This window comes from Apodemus sylvaticus, chromosome 5, assembly GCF_947179515.1.
Source record: "Apodemus sylvaticus chromosome 5, mApoSyl1.1, whole genome shotgun sequence".
Classification (NCBI taxonomy): domain Eukaryota; kingdom Metazoa; phylum Chordata; class Mammalia; order Rodentia; family Muridae; genus Apodemus; species Apodemus sylvaticus.
In genome coordinates this window covers 113674152-113694597 of record NC_067476.1, presented here as the reverse complement: position 1 = coordinate 113694597, position 20446 = coordinate 113674152, and the positions used below count along the sequence as shown (strand labels likewise).

General features: G+C 42.9%; 1 protein-coding gene and 1 long non-coding RNA gene across 2 annotated transcripts in view; one reads left to right on the top strand and one right to left on the bottom strand.

Moving 5' to 3' along the window:
• Positions 1 to 14162, bottom strand: part of Atrn (attractin) — a 118463-nt gene extending 104301 nt beyond the window's left edge. The window contains exon 1 of the mRNA XM_052183647.1: positions 13679 to 14162. Within this exon, the coding sequence (XP_052039607.1) occupies positions 13679 to 14088 (410 nt within the window). The 5' untranslated portion in view covers positions 14089 to 14162. The remainder of the gene's footprint in view (positions 1 to 13678) is intronic.
• Positions 14163 to 14279: 117 nt separating this feature from the next.
• On the top strand, positions 14280 to 19174 carry LOC127685932 (uncharacterized). The gene is made up of 2 exons (XR_007977952.1): positions 14280 to 14441; positions 16386 to 19174. It is a non-coding gene; the product is annotated as an uncharacterized LOC127685932 (long non-coding RNA).
• Positions 19175 to 20446: the final 1272 nt, after the last annotated feature.

Here is a 20446-nt window from a genome sequence, read left to right as displayed (position 1 = left end):
CTTGCTATGTAATCATAAGGACTGGCTGAAGCTTGTATCTCAGCCTATATAACAAGCCAGGCATCCTGCATGTCCCTGTGATCTCAGCTTCAAGGGGCAGAGACAGTAATATGACCAGGACTTGCTATAATCTAGCCTAACCAAGAAAATACGAGCTAGGTGTTAGACCTTGACCCAAAGGAACAGGTGAAAAGTGACAGAGATTCCCCATACCTTCTGGCTTCAAAGTATGCACCCAAGGTATACATAAACTGATGTCCACGCCCATGCACATACACACACACACAAACACTCATATATACATATATACATACCAGGACCTAAAAAAGAAAGGAAGGGAAAAAAGGAGGGAGTCTCATGTGACGGCTTAAAACTTTATATTTTCCTGCCTCCACTTCCCAATGCTGAGATTACAGATGTACATTGCTACTTCCACATAACATTTTTAAATAATTAAGGCACATCCATACAATAGAATCTAGCTACTAGGGCTAGCAAGATGGCTCACTAGGTACCTGTCACCAAGACTGACAGCCTGAGTTGGATCCCCAGAATCCACACAGTGGAAGGGAGGACCAACACCCGCAAGTTGTTCTCTGGTCTCCACACATGCAGCAGGGCACACCCAGCCCTCCCACCAAATAAATAAACATAAAAATGTTTAAATATATAAGCATTTCCAGGATACTTTACTCAGTAATGACTGAGAGGAGAAAGCAAGGTTATTCAAGCCAATATTAAAGCTATTATTACAAGCCAATGAGCTGATTATGCCACTTATACAAACTCTGGATGGAAAACCCATAACATTTGTAACTGTCTTCCATTAGATATTAACATATATGTGCATATACACACATATATAAATATATTTGTTGTTTATGAAAATATCTATCACAGGGCTGGAGAGACTGCTCAGCAGTAAAGAGCACCATTGCCCTTTCAGAGGACCCAAATTTGGTTCTCAGCACTAACAGGTGATTCACAATGAGCCTGCAACTTCAGTTCCAGAGAATCCAACACCCTTTTATGGCCTCCAAGAGCACCCACACATTCCCATAAATACATACTTACACATAAACAATTTTTTAAATGCTAATAGCTGGACATGATGTCATATGCCTATGATTCCAACACTTAGGAGGCAGAAGCAGGTGGATCTCTTTTAGTTTGAGGACAGCCTGATCTACATAGTAAGTTTCAGGACAGCCAGAGTTACAAAGTGAGACCTTGACTCAAAAAATTACATTTGCATAGTTTACTTAGATGTATACAAAGTAACAACAGTAATTGGTTAATCCAAGAAAATCTTCAACAAAAAGCCTGATGGACTCAGGAAAACTATTTTCATATATATTTTTTTCATTTAAAGCCAGACATAAAGGCTTTTCTATACATGTCACAGCATCTGTAATATTTAGTACTTATAATAGTAATATGAAAAGAATTCAGGAGTACTAGGTGATACATTCACAGATGTTCATCTTGTCATCTTTCCATCTCTTCTGCAGACTTGGGATACAGTAGCTTTTGGTAGAGTGTTTATCTAGCATGCCTAGCAACAACAACAACAAAAAACAACAACAACAACAGCAAAACAGGCATAGTGGCTCTCTTAGGTACTTTTCTATTACTGTGATAAAATACCATGATGGAGACAACTTATGGAAGAATGGGTTGATTTGGAGCTTACGGTGCCAGAAAGATAACAGTCCACGAGGTAGCAGGCAACAGGTAACTGAAGCAGCAGAGAGCTCACATCTCCATCCACAAACAGGAAGCTGAGAGCTAACTTGAAATGTCATCCATCCTTTGAAACCTCAAAGCTGACTGCCAGTGACTTAACTTCCTCCAGCAAGACCACACTTCCTAATAATCCCAAATAGTCACCAAGATTTACGGGGGACATCTTGTTTAAAACACCACAGTGGCACATGCCAGTAGCACTTCCTTGTAATTCCAGCACTCAGAAGGTAGAAATTGGAAGGTCAGAATTCAAGGTCCTAGGCTACATGAGACCCTGGCTCAAAACAAAACAAATTGACTCCAGGAATTGACCTAGCACCAAACATCTGCTCACTTTTAAGCAACCAAACACTTTCGTTGCTTCTGGTCAGTTTGTCAACCAGGGTTTAAATGGTGTTCCAACCAAAGTGCGTTGTTAAAGAGAAACATGATGACATTCAAGTACAAGTTACAGAAGACCATAAATCAATCTCATTTCAAAAGTTTGCCTCACAATCACCTTTGCCACACTTTCTGACCACAATCTTTTATAGCTTTGCAAGACACCTCTAGTATTTAAAATGCAAAAAAGAAGAAAGGTAAAAAAGCAAGAGCCAACTCCACAGCATTATCCTCTGACCTCTGCTCAACTGTCATGTATGTGCATATCCATACACAATAATGCATGAAATAAAATACTTTTTAAGCAAGAGAAAGTAAAGTGACAATTATATTTGGCTTGGTCTTTTCATTTACAGGGAAAAGGGGGAAAACCAAGTAGGAAATGTGTTGTTCTGCAGAGAAATGCTTACAAATACTTGGAAACTATCATTTAGGTTAAAGAAAAAAAATCTGAGGTAAATTTTAAAGCACATCAGAACAAGAATATTACCTATTTTTAACAGGAGAAACAGTCAAATTCAATACTTTAATAAATATTTAACCTAAAAAAAAAAAAATTTGTGGCCCTGAGAATCAAATCCAGGGCAGGCATATGCTATGCAGGCAACATGACCACTGAGCTACAGTCGAGCACAGCCCAACTACAGGCCCCTCCGCTTCAAGCTTGAGAGACAGACAGGCAGACACATGCACGTGTACACACACACACACACACACACACACACACACACACAAAGCTTCTCCTTGAAGCTACTTAGACCTGCCTTAACTCTCTTTGTAGACTGGAAGCCCTAGAACTTGTGATGTTTCTGCCTTAGGCCCTAAGTACCTGCACTTACAGGACTGTGCCACCAGGTCCAGTTTGATCTTAAATGTCATTTAAAATTATCCATAAATCTTGTTTTTCTTTACATAACTGAAAGCACATTAAACATGAAAAACATATTTTAAAAGCTAAAACTCAATTTTCTTTTATAGTGTATCATTATAAGCTTTAAAATATACATTGTAGACTGTACATGTATAGCAGTGGTAGAGTACTTGTTTAAGCACGTACAAATCCCTAGATTAAATTTCAGTACCCCTCCCCACCAAAAAACAAACCCTAAAACCTACAGTGTTGTCTTAGGGTTTCAATCGCTATGATAAAACATCATGACTAAAAGCAACTTGGGAGAAAAGGATCTATTTAAGCCTAAGTGATGTTAAATTCAACATCACACTTCATCACTGAGAGAAGTCAGGGCAGGAACCTAGAGGCAGAGGCCAGGGAGGAGTGCTGCTTGCTGGCTTGTTCCTCGTGGCTTGCTCAACCTGCGATCTTTGAGTATCCAGGATCATCAGTGGCACTGTCCACAGTAAATATTAATTATAAGTCAAGAAAATCCATCACAGGCTTGCCCACAGGCCAATCTGGTTGGGGGCTATAGTGGTTTAAAAAAGAATGGTCCCCATAGATTCATACATTTGTAATTTAGTTCCCAGTCAGTGGAACTGCTCATGATGGATTAGAAGGTGTAGCCTTGCTGGACAAGGTATATCACTGCAGGTGGGCTGTGCCGCCAGGTCTAGCATCTCTATGCCTCCTGTGGATCAGATATAAGCTCTCAGCTACTACTCCAGTGCCATGCCTGGAGCAGTAGCAGCCAACACACTTCTTGATACAATGGTCATGGATTCACCGCCTGAAACTGTAAGCAGGCTCCAATTAAATGGTTTTTTTAAATAAACTTTAGTTTACCTTAACCATGATATCTCTTCAGAGGAACAGAAAAGTATCTAAAACAGGAGTATTTTTTCAATTGAGGTTTCCTCTTCCCAGATGACTCTAGTTTGTGTCAGGTGACATAAATCTTGCCAGCACAATTATGATTCTTATTAACAAATTATTTTACAAGATTCATGATGCATGCCTGTTATCACAGTACTGCAGGCTGATCTAGGCTACATACAGAGTTCAAGAGCAGCCTGAAATACACAGAGTGAGTCTATTTCAGTTGGGCGAAGGTAGAGTGTGGATCTAGCATGTGTTGGTGTGGTGGTGCACACCTTTAATTCCAAACACTCAGGATGAAGAGGCAGGAGATTTCTGTGAGTTTAAGGCCAGCCCAGTCTACATATGAGTTACAGGTCAGCAGAACTACACAGTAAGATCCTAACTCAAAACAACAAAACACAGAACATGGTTACACAGCAGAGACCAGGGAAATGGCACTGCAAGATTCTTGAGGTTCTTGAGGACAGTTTGAATCCAGCACCCACCCACCCACATCAGAGCTCACAACTGCCTGCTACTCCAGCTCTAAGGGATTCTGATTTCCTTGGGCACCCATGCATATGTGAGCTCTTACACAGACTCACAGTCGCATGCTCTCTCTCTCTCTCTCTCTCTCTCTCTCTCTCTCTCTCTCTCTCACACACACACACACACACACACACACACACTTAATTTTTAGCTCAAGGACAATTTTATTTGAGTTTAAAAGAAAATTACCCAGAGCCAGCAAGCTATAAATCTCAGCAGCTGCCCTGAGCAGGACAAGGAGGGGAGGAGGAGAAAAGCCCTGCAGTTTAAGCCATAATGTATGTCAGGGGACACAGGGCAGGGAGGGAGAGAGTAAGGAAGCTGAAATGTGAGAAATTCCAAAGCATTAGGGAGAGCATGCTTAGAAAAGATGATAATTTAGAAAAGTTGCGACTGGGTAAACTACTGCCAAAAAGAAAATGTTCTTTAAAAAAAAAAAGAATACAAAAAAGACCAAAAGGAATTAAATGAAAATTTCATTCACTTAATAACTACCATATGTTATTCAATTCAAATTCTAAAATAAAATATGCAATTCATCCATGACTATATATTTTGTAAGTGAAAAATAAAGAATTTTAAACAAGTAAATATGCAGATACATAGATCTAATGTTCACTCAAAATGTAACTTGGAAGAGAGAAAAAAAATCTGAAAACTTGAAGAACTAAAAATTGAAAGGTTAAAACCAAATTATGATCTCAACGGATAAAAGAAAAGGAGTTAATGTCCCAGATGGTTATGGTGGTGCATGCCTGTGACCCCAACACTCAGAAGGCTGGTTCACATGTCAAAACAAGGAAGAGAGGTTATAGATAGCCTGAGACACACAACTCCAATTCTCAAGAAATGGAGAATGGAGGAAAGAAAAAAGGAAGAAAGAAAAGTAACTGAAAGATGTGGCATAATAGAATTTTTTTTAAAAGTACAAGAAAGCAATCCTAAGAAGAAGGAAAAGAAGCTAGACTGTCAAGTCAATATGCCTGCTTTTGAAAGTATTAGGAAGGGAAAAGGAAAGGAAGCTGCAACATGAAAAAGCAGGACAATGGAGTTCTAGTTAAGTGGAAAACCAGTTTCATCTCAGCAGCTGCTAAATATTCAGATACAAGCACTTCATAAAGTGCAACTGCAGCTTCATATTACTTCTGGAAATAATTTCATATTAAAGGCAAAAATTAACATAACATGTCCGTTCACTTCTGTATTTAATTCTCAAGATGGGCTACAATTGTATTAAATCAATAGTCATAGTTAGTAAAAAACGGTTTTGGTCATAAATATACCCTGACCCTCTGTATATTTATATTCATGCCTCTATACTGTAGTAAACAAAACTATTTGACTCCCTAGGGAACCTTTAAGAGAAGTAACCTATGGTAATGTGTTATAGTATCGGCAATAAATTAATCCTGCTTGGCTAGCCCTCCCTACGAAACTTGACATAGCAGGAAGTTGCACTTTAATTGACAAGATATCAAGTCTAAGGCTTAAGAAAAATAAAAACAGTAGTAGGTCACAACCTCAGAAGGTAGCCTTGGGAAGACCTCGCCCAGAGGCTCAGTAAGTCGGGTCTAAAGAACTGTTTCCTCTGCTGTCCTCCCTTCTCTGGAATGAGCCCTGATTTGGGGTGGATTCTTCTCCATGCAGCACTGTTAGCTGTATCATTTCTAAAGCCAGTCACTACAGAAAAGACAATGCATCTCCTTCATAAATGCACAGAAGAGAAGTCTCCAGCAAGTCCTGAGATTCCCTTTGATTAGACAGCTTAGGTCACATGCCAGTCTCCAAACAATCACAACCAAAAACTGGCAGCCTCAATGGTGGGTACCCTCAGACAAGGACACATCCTGAAGCTGCAGGCTCTTAGGAAGGGAAAATAAAAGGTCACTGTCACCTTCCAGTCTCCTTTCCTTCCAATCCACCTCCATTCCCTACTCTTGGTGCACAGAAGCACTGGCTTCCTCAACAATATCCATGAACTACTGTAGGTTGAACTGTGTCCTACAAAAATGTATGTTGAAGCCCTAACCCTGGTTACCTGTCAATGTGATTTTTGGGTCTTTGCAGACACAATCAGATCAGGAAAAGGTTATGCACGTACATGTGATGTGATTCCGTGTCAGAGTACCATGTAAGAATGACTGACGGGGGCTTGCCACGGAATGACAAAGATTGTGATCCCCGGAAAGCTAAGACAAGGGCATGGAGCGCATTCTCTCCAGTCTTCAGAAGCAGGCATGTACTATTTTTACCTCATTTCAGATATGCAGCCTCTAGAACTATGAGAGAATCCGTTGACAAGCCAGCAGCATATAGTATAAAAACACACTAGGAAATGAAGGCACTAGGTATGATAACCCATGCTTTGCCTATGCAAAAACTCTTGATTCCGTCTGCAATATCTTTCTTCCTCAGAGAGCCTAATCATACTCAAACTCATAGATTTGCTCAAAGTTCTTTCCTCTCTGATACTGTCTATTAGAGTTCTCAAAAAGAATCTTTTTAACACATACTAGTCCAGCATCATATACTGCCTGCAAAAGATAATCTATGAATTGAACAGGCTGATGGCTCAATTTAAAAGAAGGTAATGTCAGGAAAACCAGTTACTTTTATAAAGAACTAAAGATATAGGCATGGTGGCACACACCTTTAATCCCAGCAGTCTCTACCTTAAGGCCAACTGAATCTATAGCATTCCAGACCAGCCAGGGCTATACAATGGTATCCTGTTTCAAAATTAAAGGATTTTTTTTTTTTTTAAGTAACTGAAAGTAAGATCTGGCACCCTCCTCTAAGCCCAGAACTTGGCAGGAGCTGGCAGGAGGACTAGCAGTTTAAGTCCACCCTAGGCTACATAGGAAGTTCGAAAACAGCCCGGAAAAGCCATTAAAAAATAGACAGGAGGTTTAAGTCACTGGTAAAAAGCTTGCCTAGGAAGGACACGACCCCGAAGTTCAGTCCCCAGCTTTTTTTGCGGGGTGGGAGGATATAAAGAGAGGGAGTAAACATGCAATTCAGCAGAGACCAAAAACAAACCAAACAAAAAAAACCTAAAACAAAACAAAAAACCTACAAAATAGAAGGATTTGTCTATTAAAAAAAGGATATGCATAAAGAGATGAGGGCCTACTGTTCAAGGCCATTCTGTAGATAAGAGCAGTCTTGTTTGTTTCTTTTGTGAGTTTTTATTCATTTAGTAGGGGGGAGGGGAGAGGCCTACACGTGTGCCACACTCCAATTAGTGGAGGTCAGAGAAAAACTTTCCAGCTTTGATTTTCTCCTTTCACTGTATGGGTCCTATGGATAAAACTGATTGTCAGGCTTGGCTACAAGTGACTTTACTTCCAAAAGAGGGGCTGTAAAAGAATTTTTCTGCCAGCCACAGTGGCTCTGATTAGAATCCTAATAGTTGAGAAGCTGAGGCAGGAGGATCACAAGGAGTCCAAAACTATCCTGGACTACAGAGTCTAACAATGGCACATTTTTAAGAGATTATATGACAACATGTGGGAGCCATGGCAGGTCTGAGCGACCTGCTATGCAGGCTGCAGCACAGACAGGCTAGCAATAAGGGAAGGTCCAGGTGCAGGTAAGACAGAGAGGAGGAGACTTTAGATACAAAGAGCAGCAAAAGAAAAAAGTGAGAAAGAAAGGACTATTTTCTTTTCAATGGGGATATGAAGTCTGTTTGGTGTTGGGCTCAGCTCAGGAGGAGCTGACAGCAAAACATCCCAATAATGATGCCAGGAAATGACAGAAGATAGAAGATAGAGGTGCTGGAAAGACAGAAGGCAAAAGAATGTACACACACACACACACACACACACACACACACACACCTGTCATATGGGTAAAGATTATTCATTAGAGTCCCAAGAATTATAAAGACGCTAAGCATGGTAACTCACACCTGCAATGCCAGCACCTGAGAGGATGGGCTGAGCTATTACTGTAAGTTTGAGACTAGCCTAGTCTACATATCAAGCTGTATCAGACCAATCCACAAATAGTAATATACAGGAAAATCTCAGCACCAATTACTGTGGACTGTGCCCTAAGTTCTCTTCCAAACTCTGAAACAGCACATACACAAACGATAAGAACACAGGCTGGGCTCCTGAACATAAATTAGGGCTCCAGGTTAATACCAAGAATCACCTCATTAAGTAATACCAAGAACCCTAACTTGCCATTCTCATCAGCTGTTACTTTCAGAATTCCCTCTCTGTTAGAAGGGCATTTGTGCCTCAGACCAGCAGCCAACAATTCTGGTAACTAAGATGTTTTTATGCTACCTTTTCTATTATAAAAATCTATTTTGCTTCCTTTGTTCTTCAAGGCATTTGCTGGAATCAAGACAGACCTTCCAATAGAAGGTTTGCAAAGGTAACTGGAATCAGACAAAAATGAAAGGACAAACAGTATCAGACAGCAGGATTTCAGAATCACATAAGGCCTAAGTTCAAATTCCAACTTCACCCAAGTCCTGTGGCCTTGGACAGTTATCCACTAAGTCTGCAAGCTCTGTACTTAGGTTTCGCTCCACGGTAATGCACTCCTAGTATATAAAAGCCCTGAGTCTCAGACCCAGCATGGAGATAGTAAAAAACAAAACAAAAAACAAAACAAGAATACTTCAAGGTGGGTGAAGGTGCTTGCCACTTAGCCTGGCAACTTGAATTTGACTTTCAGAACCCACCTGGAAAAACAACTAAGTCCATAAAATTGTCTTCTGACCTATATACAGGCATGTCTGCCTATATATAAACATCCTGCACTCATACACAAGCAGCAACTTTTAAACCCCCTCCCCACTTCAAACTTAGTTTACCTACCTATGAAATGTGAACACTAAGAATTAAGGGGAAATTTCTAAAAGGCACAATACCTGAAAAAAAAAGTGGAAAAACCCTTGAATTGGAGGGAGATGCTGTGATGCCCATCATCACTACTGTTAAAGCATCCACTGCCACAGAACAAATGCCAGCAAATGCTTTCTTCTCCAGAAACCTTGTCTTAACAATGCAGGCGATTATACAGACCCAATCTGTGTTACTCCCTTTCATCCTCCAAGTTTTGTACAGAAGTAACTTAAAGAATTAAATATATGTTAATTTCACAAACACACTTAATATATTTAACCTTTAAGTTAATAGAGGCATATTTAGTCACCTAAGAAAATTTTCAACAGTAATATCACACTGAATTATGAAGACTCACATTTTTATGTGACTAAGTGTATTACCTATTAAAGTGTATTACCTTAATAACCATTCAGCTATAGATATTTTTATTGAACTGATACTATTAACTTATCCTCTATAATCAATCATCTTTCATTTAGGGAAAAAAAGTGATTTACTATAAAATAATTCTAATTTCATACCACATCCTGAGTTTCCTGAGGATAAAGTGCTATACCCCTGCCTAAATTAGGCATACAATGAACCCAGTGATAGCATTAGTGAAATCTAATGCTTCATTATCCTACATTCCTTTCATGTAACAAAAAAGACCTACAGTCTTCTAACACAGGACTTACATAATAAGTAAGTCTTAAAACCTGGGCCAGCAAGATAGTTTAGTGGGTAAAAGCACCTGACAGCCTGACAACTTGAGATCAAGCTCCAGACCCAAGTTACCCTGACCTCTGCATGCATGCACACGCATGCACAGAAACAGATGCCTTGACTTGATGCCACCCAAACCAAAATGGTAGGACTGGGAACGTCACTCAGTGGTAAAGTGTTCACCTAGCATGCATGAGGCTCTTGAATCAAGATTAAGTATATCATCAAAAATGAGAATTAAGGCAAAAAAAATATTCATTCAACGACTCTTAGTTTAACTTGAAGAAGGAAGAGGAGGAAGAGCAACATTTAAGTCTTTGCTTACTCCCAGTGAAAAATTATTCAACTAAAATTTTTCACAAAAGACTCTAAACTTGTTCCTTTCTGTTTATTTTTGGTTTCAGAGACAAGCTCAGTAGCCCCAGGTTACTCTGGAACTTATTATGTGGCTGAAGCTTGCCTCGATCTATTCCTCCAGCCTCAGCTTCCCAACAGTTGTGATAACAGGCATGAGACAGATGTCCTGTCAGAGAATATACACGTGTATTTTATTTGAACCATGCACTACACATTGCATAGCATCCATGGAGCAGAAGAGACCACCAACCAGCACTCGTAACCACTGAGCCAGCTCTCAAGCCCTATTTATTTATTTATTTATTCATTTATTTATTTATTTTGAGATAGACTCGTGAAGATCAGAATGGCCACAAACTTGCTGCATCGCCCAAGGTTGACTTTGAATTCCTGACCTCCAAAGTTCGAAGATTATAGGTGTGTGCTACAACTCCTGGCCTTTTATTATTTAACAATCCTAGAAGCCACTTACTATAATAGTATTGTCAGAGGCAGTCTTAATGAGCACAAGCTGAAAGGGAATGTCTGTGACAGTCACTTACGTATGACAGTAGCTGAGGCACTATCAGGAGTGCCTGTCCTCTGTTTAAAATGGCTCTTCTCTGAGCTATTCATGTAGACACTCAGTTCTCTTTCTCTCCCTGGCAAGCCCTCTTACAAGTAGATAAGCTCAACCGAGAACGTGCATGTGCCAGGTATATACCTTGAAAACACCCCAAACTCTGTATAAACCTAAGGTTATCTCAGCCTCGCCCTACCTGTGTCCCTGTGTATTGTAAATATTGTCTCTCGATCACCCAAAGTAAGAGCCAGCTTTTCCCCCCTCACTATCGTGTTCTCTTCTAGGAACAAACCAATCTGAAAGAAACACCTAACCATTTTATCTCTATACTAGCACACAATATCTACCTCGTCTCCACCAGCAGCAGTGGTGTCTGGCTCCGACCTACACCGCAGTCTCTATCAACTGCCCATAACTTCTCATGCCTGTAACACAGGTTTTCAGAATTTGAAGGTCCCGCCATCAATCCCCTTGATCCTGGAAGCATCTAAAGTCAGCTGACCTTTAAGTCTATTCCCTTTCTGGTTCTAGTCTCTAAGTCTATAATTTCATGAAAACAGAGTGACCTGTTGCATCCCATTGCTCTTTGGTGAAAGGTCAAATTCTAAATAAACTTCCTACCTCTGTCTGGCATAGCACCGCACCGGCCTCTCTCTGCAGTCTTAGCCCCTTTTGCTCTCTCTGCTATGGTTACTGGATCTCCCCTCTAACCTGTCACTCATCCCCAATCCTGGCCCTTCGACACCCGCCCTCAGGAATACCTCAACAGAAAGATAAATTTTAGTCTCACTCTGAAACAAGCTGGCTTCTACTGCTGCTCTTCACCTCCACAGTCATGTAAAATTATATTATTGGATTTAAAATTAAATAATTTTTAAGAATTATTTATTTTGGGGAATGAAGAGGGTTGCACATGCCTTTAATCCCAGCACTCAGAAGGCAGAGGCAGGCTGATCTCTGTGAGTTTGAGGCCAGCCTGGTCTACATAGTTAAGTTCCAGGGCAGTCAAGATTACACAAAGAAACCCTGTCTCAAAAAATTAAAAATATTTATTTTTATTTCATGTGTACGTGGTTTTCCTGCATGTGTACCTGGTGCCTGAAGTCAGAAGAAGGCGTGAGATCCCCTAGCACTAGTTACAAATGATCATGAGCCTCCAAGTAGGTGCTGGAAACCTAACCCGAGTCCTCTGCAAGACAACAAGTGTTCTCAACCACTGAGCCAGCCCTCCAGCTCCATTATGGTATTTTTTAACTCCCAAATGAAGAGATAAGTTCTACAAGAACAAAATTATATATAACTTGTTTACCACTGTATCTCTAAGCCTAAAATCACATCCTAAGCCCAACCCACAAAATACTGGTGCTGAGGTTACTTGGTTTCTCCATTGTAAAACTTAAGAGTTCATCTTGTCAATGATCTCTGAGTGCCCGAGATCTGACAGAGATCTACTACTTTAACATTCCAAACTTCTCTGTCACAACTCTCTTCTACAGGGGCACCGGCAAAACTCCATCTTCTGGACTCCACCACTATGCCTGCATCTTTTTTTCCATCTGAAATTCTTCTCCCCAACTTCACGCTTGCAAATCCTACTTACCCTCACATGCTCAAATTCAATGTCACCTCCTCCAAGTCTTCTCTGCTTACTCCTAGCTAGTTACACACTCTCTGCCCCTCCATTTCCACAGGTTCTCCTATGCTGGCTTCAGGCCTCAGATCAAATGACACTCAAATGAGTGGCTTCTAATGTCACCAGCTTATCAGAATCCTGTAAGACCGACCACCTGCTTGTATTTTGTTTTTAGCATTTACTACTATCTGAAATTATCCTGCTCATTCCTTTTACCTAATTACTCATCGCCTGTCTGTTGTCCCTCTCTAGAACATAAGATCAATTGGAGCAAGAATCCTGCGCCATGTTCACATTCCCTCACTTTCCTACGTCAAATGGGGAACGCAGTGAACAAATATCAGCCCGAGATATGGATGACTCTGTAGTTCTTTTTGCTTCGGATTCTGTACAAAAACTTCTCCTAGCTGTGTTCCTAACTTCTTGTGGACCACACCAAGCTCTGGCTGATCGATCTACCTGTGTGTATTATCCAAAAATTCTCTTACAACAGAAGCAAATAATAGATAAATGCTAATTAATAAGTGATCTCTCCAAGAGGTTCTGCCCCAAACCAACTGCATGTTGTGGAGAATCCAGAGGTAATAGTAATCTCCTCTCTAGACAACCCCGGTCCAATATGCCACCAGTAAGGACCCAAAAACTAGTTTCTTCACTTTCCTTGGAACAACAATCAATGGTACTTTTATCCCTGAAATCTTACAACCTAACCCTACCTTCTATTTTCACCCAACATGTCACTTCCTCAGTTGTACTTCTTCCAGACACTCACTTCTCCAATCTCTTGGGCTGATCAAAGGTAGAGCTGAAGAACTGACTCACTCACCTTTTCCTTGATACATCGTTTATCCTAAATAAGCCCGTATTCGAGGTCGGCTTTTATTCTCTTCAGGACCCAAATCTAACCCATTGCAACAAATGCCTCCTGAGTGTTCCCGTTCCTTCTCAGCCTTCCACCACACCACCACAGGTAGACTCCAAGGCCACCAAACGAACATCCCACCCAGGAGGCAAACGACCATCAAACACAGTGGGGCAAGCCCTACCACAGCGATTTCAAGCCCTGCACCTACCATGGGCCTGGAACGTCGGGCTGGGCCTGCACTCCCCACCCCACTCACCTGAAGCGGCCCCCGCAGTGCTGGCATTGCTCGCCCACCCAGCCCGTGGGGCAGACGCACTGGCCGGTGCCAGGGTTGCAGCGGCCGCCGTTGACACACGGCCGGTCACATTCCTTGGCCTCGGCCGCGGCCGAGCCTGACACCGCCGCCGCCACCGCAGCGGCCTCGGCCTCCCGGGGCAGCGGCAGCAGCAGTAGCGAAAAGAGCAGCGGCAGCAGCGGCGGCGGCGGGGGCAGCGCCCGCGACAGCACCCGCGGGAGACACAGCCGGGTACGCGGCCCCGGCCTCCAGGCCCCTGTCGCGGAGCAGGGTCCGTGCAGCCTGCCCTTCCTGCCCGCGAGCGCTGCTGTTGCCGTCGTGCTCCCCCTCAGCCGCGCCTCAGTCGCCGCCGCCGCCGCCGCCGCCACCATCTTCCTGGGGCTGAGCCGGCGCCCAGCGAACACATACACACCCCGCACGCCGGCTCCCCTTCGCCTGGCCGTGCTAGGCGGGGCCGGGTGACGGTGGCCCGGCGGGTCCAAACCCAAGGCGGGGCTCGGGCTGAGCGGTGGGCGGGCCGGGGCGGGGCTGGCATCGCGGGGGCGGGGCCAGGACAGTGGTCTTCCAGCTTGCCCAGCGGGTAGACCTGCTCGATGCCAGGGTCTTAGCGCAGATGAGCATCGCCTAATCTACAGAGGCTCTTTGCTTTCCGCGCCGCGCCACGACGAGGTAGCAAGTACCTCCTTACAGCGGCTCCCTGGCTCTGCTAGACAAGCTGACTGTGGTAAGTGTTACCCTTTGGACGCCTCCTGCCCATCATCAGCTCATAGCCCCAACTCCATTTTGGTGAGAAACCGGGCCCACAAGACTGCCTTATAATGTGGTGTGGTGCTAGCTGAGACCTGAAGAACTTAACAGCATTCGAGTTTCTAAGCTAGGGATAACAAAATGGCACGTTTGTTAAGCACCTGCGTCTGAATAAATGTGTAACAGACTAAATGCACACACAGCCAGGCTTTCCTTGATAGCAGACTGAACCAGTGGCAGACCAGGTCAATGTGTACCTTAAATTCTGCAGAAGTTTGGCATTATCTTGTACCCCATGACCTCTCCATATTATCTGAAGAAAAAACCTGCCCGAATTACCTGGAGCATTCTCAGCTTGCAAACCTTTCTTGCTAACTCCAGTGCCTCTCCTTCTGCTCCCAATGATGTATGCTCCCTAATAGCATAACCTTGTATGGGCCTCTACCCAGAGAGGTACGCTGGACCTTGACTCCATTAAACCAACAGAAGAATGTGGTAAAGAGATAATGTGTCGGCTCCAGTTGTGATCGTATTTTTTTTTTGTTTCTTTTGTTGCTTGGTTTGGTCTTTTTGCGTATTTGTTTGTTTGTTGTCCTGGGATGCTCCTGCTCTTTCACCTTGGAAAGATTCATACAAAGGTCATATGGAGAGAAAAGGCCCTGGGTATATGAACCTGGTAAGCTTATCATAGCTGGAAGGACAGTCACTGAGTGAAGAAGCCATCTGGGTTGTTTTAGCCATCAGAGTTGTTCTACTAAAGGAATAGATAGATAGATAGATAGATAGATAGATAGATAGATAGATAAGAGATCTATTAAATTGGCCTACAGGATGGAGCTCAAGTACATCTGAGTTGTTCTACTAAAGGAATAGATACATAGATAGATAGATAGATAGATTAGAGATCTATTAAATTGGCTTACAGGATGCACCTCAAGTAGTCCAGTGACTGTCTCACACTAGAAAATATGAGAGTCTGGTAGTTGCTTGATCCACAAGGCTGGACTCAGCAGTCCCAATTTTGTGCTGGAGTCCTAAAGGATTCCTGGAGATCTCACTGCTGATCCAAAGAAAACAGTTCTAATATTAGTGAGGTAACACTGCAGAAACTCAATAGATGATCTTGCCTCCAAATAAGGACAAGCAGACAAAAAGCAAAGTACGTTCTTCTTTGTCCTCTTACCTGCCCTGAGAAAGTGCCACCCAGATTTAGAGTGAGTCTTCCTGCTTCAGATAATCTGATTAAAACAGTTCTTCATGGCCAGGCAATGGTAGCCCACTCCTTTAATCCCAGCACTTGAGAGGCAGAAGCAGGTGGATCTCTGTGAGTATGAGGCCAGCTTGGTCTACAGAGTGAATTCCAGAATAGCCAGGGCTACACAGGGAATCCTAGTCTTAAAAAGAAAAAAACAATTCTTCACAAGAATGCCTATGTACTTGTGTTGTAGTTGATTCCAGATACAGTCAAGTTGACAATCAAGATTTCTCATCAAGTCTACGTTATCTAAATGGGGACAAAGCTTTCCTACTATGCCTCATCCAGTAATAACCTCATTGCTGTTTCAAGCCTGCTTTAGAGAGGTTAATCGGAACTTTGCCCCATAATCTTAGGCTGTGCAGAGTATACTTATGCAGATACTTGAGAGTTTGGGTACCTGGTCCTAGGAAGCAAAAAGAAAACCTCACATACTCTCGCGGAACCTCTCTGATTAACCTGGGAGTACAGAACTCAAAAACACCCATACTTAGGTACCAGTGTCAAGGGCAGGCCCTGCGCTTCCTCACTCTGCATACCCTGAAGACCTGGTAGAGCTGAACTACACACACAGCAGCCTTTCCCCCAGCTCTCCCAGGGCTCCAAAACCAGATTCCAGTCTTCACGTTTGTTCATTTCTTTATCCTTTCTCTTTTTCCTCTACAGCGTTCTACATACGACTGTATATGATGAAAGCAGGAAGCTCAAGACATGGACCTACCATGGGTCATGTGGTAGACTACTATTGAATCTGACCTATCCCTTCAGGCTCCTTTTTATCCCTAGCTCCCTGCTCTGGCACTGTTTTGAAGGCTGTGGGGGGAGCTGCCCTGAAGCTTACTCCTGCCTCTCTGGTTCCCCTTGCTTTCCCTGATTCTGTATGGCTACCACATAAGCCATCCTCCCTTCCATGCGTCTCTGTGCCATAGACAGCTGGTGTGAACTCTGCCGTGCCTTCCCTGTGTGAAAGCCTGAAATCCTTCTGTTAACAAGAGCCAAAATAGATATTTCTTCCCTTAAGTTGCTTTTGTCAGGCATTTTGCTCACAGCAGCACAAAAAAAGCTAACATGGTCTTTAACAGTCCTGCCTGCCATGGAGAGAGGAGGCCTTTCTGGCTCCCTCAAGTCTAGGTTGTCCGTGATGATTTACCTGGCCAGTGGATGCTAAAGGATGCTACAGTCTGGGAGTCCTGGGTCACACGAAGCCTTGGCTTCTTTCTGACTGTCTCAGAACACTTGCTCTGGGGAAAGCCAGGCCAACAAAGAATTCCACGTCTCTGAAATTGCCATGCTGGAAGGTAGCTGGGCTCCAACCTTTCTAGTCTTCAGCCACTCAAGCCTTCTCACTTGAGTACCAGGTAATCAGGAAGCCAAGAGAAGGAATCCTGCCAAACTCAAGTTACTAGTATATGAGCAAAAAAAGTAAGGATACTTGTTTAAGCCAGTAAGTTTGGGAGTGACTGATTACACAACAGAAAACTAACATATCCTGTAACTCACTTTTAACAAGGACAAGAAGTCTAGTGATGTAGACCCAATTAAGAATTCATCAAGAAAGGGCTGGTGAGCCGGGAGGTGGTGGCTCACACCTGTAATCCCAGCACTCTGGGAATCAGAGGCAGGATTCTGAGTTCAAGGCCAGCCTGGTCTACAGAGTGAGTTCCAGGACAGCCAGGGCTATACAGAGAAACCCTGTCTCGAAAAAAACCAAATCCAAAAAAAAAAAAGGAAAGGGCTGGTGAGACTGGGCATGGTGGTACATGACTTCAATGCCAGCACTGGGGAGGCGGAGGCAGGTGGAACTTTGTGAAACCAGCTTGGTCTACAGAGTGAGTTCCAGGACAAATCAGAGATACATAATAGACCCTATTAAAAAGATTTTTTTAATTAAAAAAAAAACAGAAAGGGTTGGCTCAGTGGGTAAAGATGCTTGCTGTGTAAACCTGGCAACTTAAGTCCAATCCCTGAAACCTCCATAAAGGTAGAAGGAGAGAACTGACTCCACAACATTGTCTTCAGACCCCCACACTCAATTCCATAGCATCAGCACACACACAATAACAAATTAAAAAAAAATTCATCCAGGTGTAGTTGCACATGCTATTTTAATTCCAGCACTTGGGAGGCAGGGGTAGGTGGATCTCTGAGTTCAAAGCCAGCCTGGCATACAAAGTGAGTTCCTGGCAAGTCAGGGCTATGTAGAAGATCCTGTCTCAAAAAAAAAAATCAGTATGATCATAAAATAAAATATAACACACAGCTATGTGTGGGCTATGTGTCATGGCTGCTCACTCCTCTGAAAGTGTGTCTTTCGAACTCCCATTAGTAATGTATAAAATGTCTTGAGAAAAAAGCAAGTTGGAGACTGCCCTGAGCTTAAAACTACTTGCAGACGGCCCAGGTTTAGTTCCCAGCACCCACCTGGTGGTTCATAAGTGGCGTCGATTACTCCAGCTCTGGGGGATCTAGATGACCAGACAAGATCTTCTGATCTCTTCATGTACCAAGTATGCACATAGCACACATACATACATTCAGGCGAAACACTCATACACAGAAAAATAAAATACATCTCAACTGGGGGAAAAGCAAGTCAGGGAATAAATGTTTACTTCGGCTTATAGTCCCAGAAGGGATACAGTCCATCACAGCAGACAAGGCACGGCAGGAATGTGAAGGTGGCCTGGCACTCAGGAAACAGAAAGATCACACTTCATCCATACATAGGTAGCAGAGGGAAATGACAGGAAGTGGGGCCAGGCCATACAACATCAAAGCCTGACCTAAAGACAGCAAGCCTTCCCTTCCTAAAGGTCCCATAATCTTCCCAGTGCTGCCATCAGCTGGAGACCAAGTGTTCAGATACCTGAGCCTATGGGGGATTTTTCACACTCACACCACAACTCCACAAGACTTTGTACCAAGATTCATGCTACCCTTTCTTCACTGCTCCTTCTAGGGCAACCCTTTCCATGTCTCCGAAATGTTAATGCTAATGACAAACAAAACCAGCCTTTAACCTGGAATGCTTTAAGTCTAGACTGTAAATAAAAGGATCATCCTGAACTGCCTGGTTATGAACCTCCATACAGGTGTCCAGGAACTGAACCTGGGTTCTCTGAGCCTATTGGCATTTGTGATGGTTTGAATGAGAATGGTCCCCATTGGCTCATATACTTGAAGACTTGGTCCTCAATTGGTGGAACTGTTTGGGATGGATTAGAAGGTGTGGCCTTGTTGGGAAAGGTGTGTCACTGGGCTCTAAAGTTCCACAAGCTCACGCCAGGTCCAGTCTCATGCACTCTCTGCCTCTGCCTGGAGATCCCCATGTAAGCTCTTAGTTACTGCTCCAGTGCTGTGCCTGCCTGCTACCACACTTCCTGTCATGATGATAATAGACTCACCCTCTGAAACTGTAATTAAGCTCCCAATTAAATGCTTTCTTTTGTACATTGCTTTGGTGGTGATGTTTCTTCACAGCAATAGAACAATAACTAAGACAGGGCCATTCTCATTCAAACTACCACAAGACCTATGAGTAGTGCTTACACAGATGAGTTAATTAATGCCTCTGACACCTGGGTTCTTACTCCCATGACACTGGTTAGTTTCCAGGAGAACAGGTTGTTGTTATACAGTGAGTTCAGCTTCCTTGGGTTTCTCTTGCTTCTCTCTGAATAGGCTTGTTTGCCTGCTTCTTGCCATTGTGGGTTGAAACACCACAAGTTTCTTACTACATCATAGTCTTGGACATCCTCAGATTCCAAATCAACTTTTCCTTATAATTTTCCAATTTCAGATATTCTGTTAATGGCAACAGAATGTTTAGACAAATTGACTAAGACAATTTGTCTCATAGTGGAGACTGGAGCATCATTTGAAGAAATGGTTTGTTAAGAGAATGTTGTAAGAAACACAGTGAAAGAGGAAGAAAAATCAGACCATTAATCACTTCCAACTTTCAGCATTCAGGCTAGAAGAACAGGTTTTTTACATCTTTCCCATTGGAAAGACATTCCTGGTTTCTCTGGAGATCTTTGTGCTGTGCTCCCAACACCTGCGGCGGCCTCGCTGGCTATAAGATAGAACTTCAGAACCAAAGAGAGAACATGGCTCTTCTTAAAATGAAGGCGTGTATTATGTGCAAGATGAAACTGAATTCTACTTAGGTGAGATGTGCATGTGTATAAAGCAAAAAAGGGAACTCGGACTCCTGCAGGGAAACCAAACAAAGTAAGAGTAATGGGGGAGGGGGAGGAAACCAGGCCTATGGTGGTTTGAATGAAAATGGCCATAGTCACACATTTGAATGTTTGGTTCCCAGTTGGTGAAGTTTTTAGGAAAGATTAGGAGGTATAGCCTTGTTAAAGGAGGTATGTTACTCCAGGTGAGCTTTGAGGTTTCAAAAGCCCCATACCAGGCCTAGTCTGTCTCTGCCTGCAACTTTCTGATCAGCTGTGAGCTCTTAGGTATTGCCCTGGTAGCCATGATACTCAAGAACTCACTCTCTGAAGCTGTCTGTAAGCAAGCCCCAGTTAAATGCTGTCTTTTATAAGTTACCTCAGTCATTGGCATCCTTTCAGGGCAAACAGAACAGTAACTAAGACGGGCCCATAGACTAAGTGTTTAATCCCAAAGCAACCTGCCTGCAAAGGCCATGGGACACAGAATCCATGTGATCCTACACTGCTCATGGATTTAGAGAGTGAGTTTGTAAAATAAGAAAG